This window comes from Electrona antarctica, assembly GCF_951216825.1.
Source record: "Electrona antarctica genome assembly, chromosome: 1".
NCBI classification, from domain to species: domain Eukaryota; kingdom Metazoa; phylum Chordata; class Actinopteri; order Myctophiformes; family Myctophidae; genus Electrona; species Electrona antarctica.
Window position 1 is genome coordinate 31,311,301 of NC_136806.1, and position 7,516 is coordinate 31,318,816.

Sequence of the window (7,516 nt, forward strand, 5' to 3'; positions counted from 1 at the left end):
GTTTGTTATAAGCGACTTTGTGCTTGTTTGCAAATTGCTTGTAAATATTGGTAGTTGCGGCCGGGTTGGGGGGGGGGGCTTATAGTTGTTTATTTTGGGCTTGTTTTTTCATAATATTGTTTAAACAAGTGATTCTCAGACATTGTCATGTCAAGGACCCCCAAAATAATTATGTATTTGTCATCAGAACCACATCTGAAAATATTGTATGCCAGGCCGGGACAAGATTTAGTGGCAGCGGTGGCCGAACGGATAGCGGCGCGGTCTAGATACCGGAAGGTTCCCAGTTCGAACCAGCCGTCCGACACGTTAAAATTACCACCGCTGAAATGCCCTTGAACAAGGCATCAACCACTACGATGAAATGTGTTCTATGAGCAGGGCCTGGCTGGAAACAAGTTCTTGAGCTTAGCCCAGATACCCTGGGTAAATATAGATTTCATTTCATTTCATTTCATTTCATTTCATTTCATTTCATTTCATTTGGGTTTTTAAAATGTTTAATATTGGGAATAGTGGCTTCTTTTGGGTTTGTTTTCATAGACCTGGTTGCTTGCTAGTTTCTCTCGCAAAACCTGGCAACACTGAGTCAGTCAGACCGGTTGGCTGGGCTCTCAGCTCAGCTGCAGCAGCACGGTGGTGGTGGTAGTGGTGAAGTAGTGAAGTGGAGGAGGGGGCATTGTTGTCGTTTCTCCGACCGTGGCTGTGTTGTGTGTGCGTTCGTTACTTTCGTTTCTGCCGAGGAAGGAGGAGAAATGGCCGGGATTAAAGGTAACTGAAGTACACTTTTCAAAATTGTCCCGTAGCTGGAACATTATTTTTCAGTTAATCACAGTCGATTTGAGTGACGTTATATTAGCTTGCTACTAGCCACACCATCATGGATTTAAAACACCATGTAGTGTTGTAGGGAACCCGGCCGTTAGCCACAAGGCCAGTACTACAAACCGACTGGCTCGGATGTCTTCTACTTATGTAGACTTCATGGATAACCAGCTACTAAACAACTCATATTAGCTATCTTGGTTCAGCCAGGCCATCCAGGTGGCTGTTGTGTTGCTGTTACTGCAGCCAGCCAATCTTCCAGACGAGACGCCTGGCTGGATGGCCCCTCAGTCTCACTCTCTGTGCGACTGCATTAGCTCAAAAGCTAACTACTGCTGTATCCAGCAAGTGGCAGGCAGGCGGTGGCACTGATGTGGCATCCTCAAGATGTGGCCCGTCAAGATGCATTAGTTTAGTTGTAAGCTATCCATCCCTGCAGGGCTTCACATAATCCCAACGTGATCTGGTTTGCTGTGCTTTAGCTGACTTGTGAAACCAGCTGATTCATCACATGATGATGTTACATCCTTTTCACATACTTAGCCAGGCACCCCCCTTTGCATCAAACAAATGTTTTTTCAAGACACACACACACACAATTCAATTCACACACTGTCTTTCTCACTCGCGTCACATTTACACAAATGTTCACAAATAAATCATTGTCACCCTGTCAATGCTAATCGTACCACTCTTGTGTCCCTGTTCAGCTCTGATCAGCCTGTCTTTTGGAGGTGCCATTGGTCTCATGTTCCTCATGTTGGGATGTGCTCTCCCTGTATACAAGTAAGTGCTGCCACTGGCCCATGGAGCATGAGGCAGATTTCAGTGTGTGCTTTCCAGAGACTATTTAGGGTCTGTATACCTGTTATCCCACACGGGGACATAATATTCTCATCGCAGGCTACGAGAGAGCGAGTCCCAAACCCTCTGGTTTGAGGGTTCCGGCCTGATGACTACAAAACAATGACTACAACATGACATAAGATATCATCCACTCCCGACCAGATCATAAACCCGAAAAGTAATTTGCCTGACGAAGAAGACCGATGAGGTCAAAACGCCATGAAAGAGAATACGTTTTGGGAGCTTTAAGTTTAAACCAGTATGCAGATGTTTTACCTTCTGCTAGTAGTAATATATACACTCTTCTTTCTACATCGAGCCACAGGCCACTTCATAACAGCAATGCAGAGCTGGTATGAAGTGGATACAATTACAAATATAAACGAAATTAGTTAGTTGGGTGAGTTTAAATAATCACAGAGGGCAATTGGTTACAGGGCTATGAAATTACTTAAACAGGGATTGAGCCCATGGCCATTGAATAATGTTTGTTCTTCGCTTGTTATTTCTCTGCAGCACATACTGGCCCCTGTTCCTTCTCTTCTTCTACATCCTCTCTCCAATCCCATATTGCATTTCCCGGAGAGTGGTTGACGACACAGACTCGGCCAGTAATGCCTGCAAAGAGCTGGCCATATTCCTCACGACGGGGATCGTGATCTCAGCCTTTGGCCTGCCTATCATTTTCGCTAGAGCTACTGTAGTAAGTGAGCTTCTTATCCCGCTTTAGGGCAGTACTGTAAGTAAAACAATTCTGAGGTAATATTTTTGCATTGGCCATTGCAAAATATTAGAAAATACATTTAGATGAGATTAACTTCATCAATCTGCACTGCAGGAAATTGGATAACGAGATGGATGGAATCTGTGCTAAATTACAAAAATGTACAAGCAATAGAGGGTATGCGCATGCATAAAGTGAATGGCAAATCGAGTGACAAAGGGAATTTAATGTTTAAAGTCATTTAATTCAATAAAATAGATCTTTTCTGTTTGGATGTATGGGCTGTCAAGGCCAGAAAGTAGTTTTTTGTCACTCAGTAGGCATTCCTGCATAACATCAGGGTATGATGATGTCACGCGGATACCCTCTATTGGCTGTTGACGGCAATGAACTGCAGTTGGGCCATTTTGAAAATGTTGGTGTGAAATCAAATCTCCATGCTTAAAGCCCTTTGATAAGATTTTAGCCTAAATATGCACTTCCAAGCGGCAGAATGTGGGAGCATTGTTGACATGAATTATTAATGTGTGATTTGCAGATTGCCTGGGGGGCGTGTGCGCTTGTGCTAACGGGTAACATGGTCATCTTTGCGACCATCCTGGGCTTCTTTCTCGTCTTCGGATCCAATGACGACTTCAGTTGGCAGCAGTGGTAAACGACACAGGGAGTGGGTGGGGGACCTTAGTCTGAACTGTTATTATTATTAGCGTTAATTTTATTATTGTTACTACTGCAGCTCTTATTTATATGACCACCCATCCATAGATACACAAATCCAGTGCAATACGTTTTTCTTTTCTTTTTTTGTTGTAAACTGTAAAGCTTTTTAGTTAAACTGATACAAATTGGATGGGAAATGTTGACTTTCAAAGTTCTTTTTTTTTTACGAAGTTATTTATTTTCCTGCTTTGCTGTTGCTGTCATTTGGAGAGTAGTGAGCTGACAAATGCAGATTGCAGTTGCTATTGTTTTCTGTGCAAGCACATAAAGAAAGACGAGAAAATAAAAACTAGGGCTGTCAATATTAACGCGCTAACACATGCAATTACTTTGAAATGTTTAACGCGTTAATAAAACATAAATAATGCAATTCATGCTAGTGACGTGTTTCAATTTCAAGTGTACGACCAGAAGTGTTATTTGTTTTAGCGGTGTGACTTGACATTGGCCGCTGCTCAGGAAGTGAGACAAGACGATCCCGGGGACAGTTCAGTATACTATTTTTCAAAATTCAGATTTAACATAACTAGGTGAAGACAGCTTGAAACACATATATCACCTTCTGTGTTGTCTCACAGTTTATTTAAGATCGGCTGTGTTTGTTTTAGGCCGAAACACGCATTTGACTGTCAATGTTTAATAGACTTAAATGTCATGCATGGATCAGATTAGAGTTGAATCCAAAGAAAACTGTTTGGTTTCTTCTCCAAACTGATCAACTCAAATCTGCTTCATTTTAACGGCCATTTATGAATGATATTTATGCCATTAAACGATAGCATTTCATTTTATATACCTCTTGTGTGGATTCCTCATTCATTTGGTGGTAGTTTGATTCATATGTGATTGGGAAAAAATGCAATTAATCAGTGCAGTTTGTGCAATTAATTCGTTTTTTGTTTGATCGATTGACAGCCCTAATAACTATCCAGTTGAATGTCAGCAATGATCTGTATTGACCAAAAGAACAGGGCAGCAGCTACCTGATGTCTGTTTTTTCTTTTTAGTGGATGTCCTGTTAATAAGATATGTTATGAGTAGAGGCAGGTGTGCTTACCTTGTCCGAATGCCGGGGGTTGAGTGTGAATCAGCAGTATTCTTTGTTTTCTCTTAAGTTTTACTTGCATTTCTGCTTTAGTTTGATGGAGACTGTTTAAACAGAGAGACAAGAAAGGGTGGAGAGGGTTGGATAATTTGAACCCTGGGCAACTGCAGGAAAGAGGAGAGACATTTGTACATGTATGCATGTGCACTGCTCTTACCAGATGAGCCACTGGAGCACGCAAATCAGCTCACTGCATTATCTGCCTTTCCACCACTAGCTGACACAAACTCGAGATGTTTCTATTCAGCACAGGCCTTTGTAACAGCTAAACGTGAATGGAAATGACAACGTAATATAGTGATCAACTTTCATCCCCACTAAGAAGTGGTGTGGCTCGGTGCCACGTGTCGTTCAGTATGTAATTAAAGGAATCACGTTATTGTTCGACCGTTCATTTTCAACCCCAGGATTGATCCATGGAATGGTGTTTCTTAGTGCAGGAATGTTTTTATTTTTCCAGGATCTCCGTGGTTTTAAACATGGTCTCCAATCAATTCTAATGTGACATTGCAGTTTTCCTTGTTTGCTTCTTATGAGATGGTATCTAGGACCCATGACAACTAACAGCTTATGGCACATGATCGGATATCCTCCTTACTTTTATTTATTGAGAGAAAGTTTTTAACTGTCCTTAAAGTAGCATTTGAGTCTGAAAGGTGAGGGGTTGTCGTGGTCATTTTAATGGTTCAGATGCATTTTCAATCGGTGAGATCCAATTACTAGGACTCTGCATTTCTCAGATGCTGATTTGTTACATCCTGCTTTCTCCCCCCAGAGTCCCTATTCTACCTAACTTGGCATTTTTACTGTGATAGTTCTTGCTTCCGCTGTTGCCATAAACTAACTGTTGACTGGACTAAGAAAGGTTACAGTGTAAAAAAGCATTTTATATTAAGGTAAGAGTAGTATGGGAAGCCTAGCCAAGCTATGACCTGGAATACGTATTGCCAAGGATTGGCACAACACTTAATAGCCCATAAGTATTAAAATAAAACCTGATAGATCCTGTATTCAAACCAGCCCTTCATTGTGTTCAAACAGCCTTGGCCTAAAAGTTGAAAATCTGAATCCAGTTCTGTGAAAGCACAAGTCCACATTTGTCACCTTACCCCATGAGGGTGAACGAAACCTTGTGGTTTTTGGTCTGTACTCTGACATTTAAAACGACTATTGTTTTCTTAAGATTAGAGAAATCTGTGCACTCGCATGTGATATGTTGTAGCTATAGGCCTGTCAGGGTCAGTTAACTTGTTCGTCAGGTGTGGCTTTCCAGTTAGTGATATTAAACATCTGTTGCTCGCTGTGTATCCCTGCCCTGGTCATTTGAATGGATGATCTGGGTTTTAAAGGATTGTTTCTTTCTTTCTTTTTTTTTCCACAGATGGTACAGTTCTGTGTGAAATTGTGATCTCTGGAAGAAGTAAAACTAAACCCTGTCTCTAAATAAAGAGTTGGAGTCCAAAGTGGTATATATTGTAAGTAAGTAAGTAAGCAGTTTGGATGGAAAAACAATAGAAAAAAAGACTTGGAGAATTCAGTCTTAGTGTTTTTATCAGACAAAAAAGGAAACGTTTAATTTGAAAGAAACGTTTTTTTTTGTAAGATAAGACGTGTCACATTTCCAATGGAGGTTATCTCATTTTGGAACTAAACTCACCAAAGGTTCTCTACAGCAGCAATTCATTTTGGAACTAAACTCACCAAAGGTTCTCTACAGCAGCAATTCATTTTGGAACTAAACTCACCAAAGGTTCTCTACAGCAGCAATTCAAAGCTCTGGGGAATTGACTATTTTCATTTCCGTGCTGGTTAGATTTGTGAACGAGCTGAAACTTTCCAGAGATCACAGACTCAATGTAGATTGTAATTGACAGCACCACACTGACAACATCTTTTTGTGTTAGCTGAAAATAATAAATATGACCTTATTTAACCAGCTTAAATACAAACAGTTGACCTGCGTATTTCTTGTATAATGTAACAGTTTGAACTGGAGCTAACTGACCCATTTGTAGTGGGATATAGGCATATCTATTATGATCATTGAGGGGTGTATTTCAAAAACAGACTGAAGTCCTATATCTTGTCTGTTTTGTACCCAAAGTAATTTGATTTGGCATCCGATTTAGGAAAACAGTTCCTAAGTCAAATTTCCTAATCTAACACTAGTTGAGAATTGCTTCTGAAATTGTTAATCCTATCTTAGACCAGTCCTATCATAACTTATGATTTAAGATATGTCGTTTCTGTAATATGCCCCCTAAAATGTAAATGATCAAAATTTGATGTACATTAAAAGCTGTTCGGCTCTTGAAGTTAACCTGAAAATGTCACAAAATCTGGGCAATGTATATGTGGAATGGGGTTTTTTTTTTTTTTTTTAGAAACTAAATTATGTTATTTCACAGATCTGAAAAGAATATTTTATTTATTGATTTTTGTTCGGATGTTTTGATGTAGATGTCCACGGCCATTTTCTATCTTCAACTTTTGTTTTAAAGAGACAAGTCAGCATGGTTGTTTTGTTTTTTTGTTTTTTTTAAATAAATGCCATTTTTGAACATCCTCTCCTTTTTGTATTGTTTAAATTACCAGCTGTATTCAAACCTTTGACATTTCAAACTAACTACCCACCTGACCTCATCCTTACTTTACAGTTCAAAGACATTGTAGTTATGTTGTTTAAAAAACAATGCATGTCAGAGTCAGTCAGTCACCCGATTGTCCCTATACCAGTATTCTGCAAACATTCACTGAAAATAGGTGAACCTACATCTACAAGCTAATGGCAACGCAATGCGTCAGGATAATTATATTTATTGTAGAGGGAAAAAAGGATGTGGGACAAAAGATTCCTGGGGGTCTCCAGGAATCTTTTGCATTTGCCTAACATTAACCTGAGGTCTTGTCTCCCCCAGCTGGTAAGACATTGCGGTAGCAAGTGAGAGCAATTCATGGATGTTTGACATTATCTCTCCACATTATAGACCGAACAGTTGTTTCAAATGGATCTGTGCATTTATACAATTTGATGTGTAACTGTCAATATAAGGTGAAACATTTTGCTGAATTTGAATTTGCTAGATAAATATTTGAAGTTTTTCAGAAAACTTAGGTCAGGATTTAGAGGCGTTTTTAGAATCGGCCTCAGGCCTAATAAAAGTAAAAGTACTCATATTGCAGAATGTCCCATTTCACAAGTTAAAAGTTTGTACAAAATATTTTGAAAATAGCAGATCTACAAGCTCACAAAGTGTCGCATCGCAGAATGTCCCATTTCACAATTAAAAGTTTGT

General features: G+C 39.7%; 1 protein-coding gene across 4 annotated transcripts; it reads left to right on the forward strand.

Moving 5' to 3' along the window:
* Positions 1-586: 586 nt before the first annotated feature.
* On the forward strand, positions 587-6,786 carry LOC306938508 (leptin receptor overlapping transcript-like 1). Of its 4 annotated transcripts, XR_013791736.1 has the most exons (6): positions 587-771; positions 1,536-1,611; positions 2,188-2,374; positions 2,934-3,046; positions 3,545-5,882; positions 5,927-6,786. XR_013791736.1 is itself a non-coding variant. In XM_079522726.1 (5 exons), the coding sequence occupies exons 1-5, from the start codon at positions 756-758 to the stop codon at positions 3,555-3,557; spliced, it is 405 nt and encodes a 134-aa protein (XP_079378852.1). In that variant the 5' UTR covers positions 587-755; the 3' UTR covers positions 3,558-6,786. The 4 variants fall into 4 exon arrangements, 3 of the variants coding, with proteins under 3 accessions (XP_079378852.1, XP_079378854.1, XP_079378853.1); XM_079522726.1 differs by having other exon boundaries at positions 3,545-6,786; XM_079522728.1 differs by having other exon boundaries at positions 5,602-6,786.
* Positions 6,787-7,516: the final 730 nt, after the last annotated feature.

Coding starts and splice junctions, on each gene's coding strand:
- LOC306938508 (XM_079522726.1), top strand. Junction 1,612..2,187: donor TGTGCTCTCCCTGTATACAA/GTAAGTGCTGCC, acceptor ATTTCTCTGCAG/CACATACTGGCCCCTGTTCC. Junction 2,375..2,933: donor TTTTCGCTAGAGCTACTGTA/GTAAGTGAGCTT, acceptor TGTGATTTGCAG/ATTGCCTGGGGGGCGTGTGC.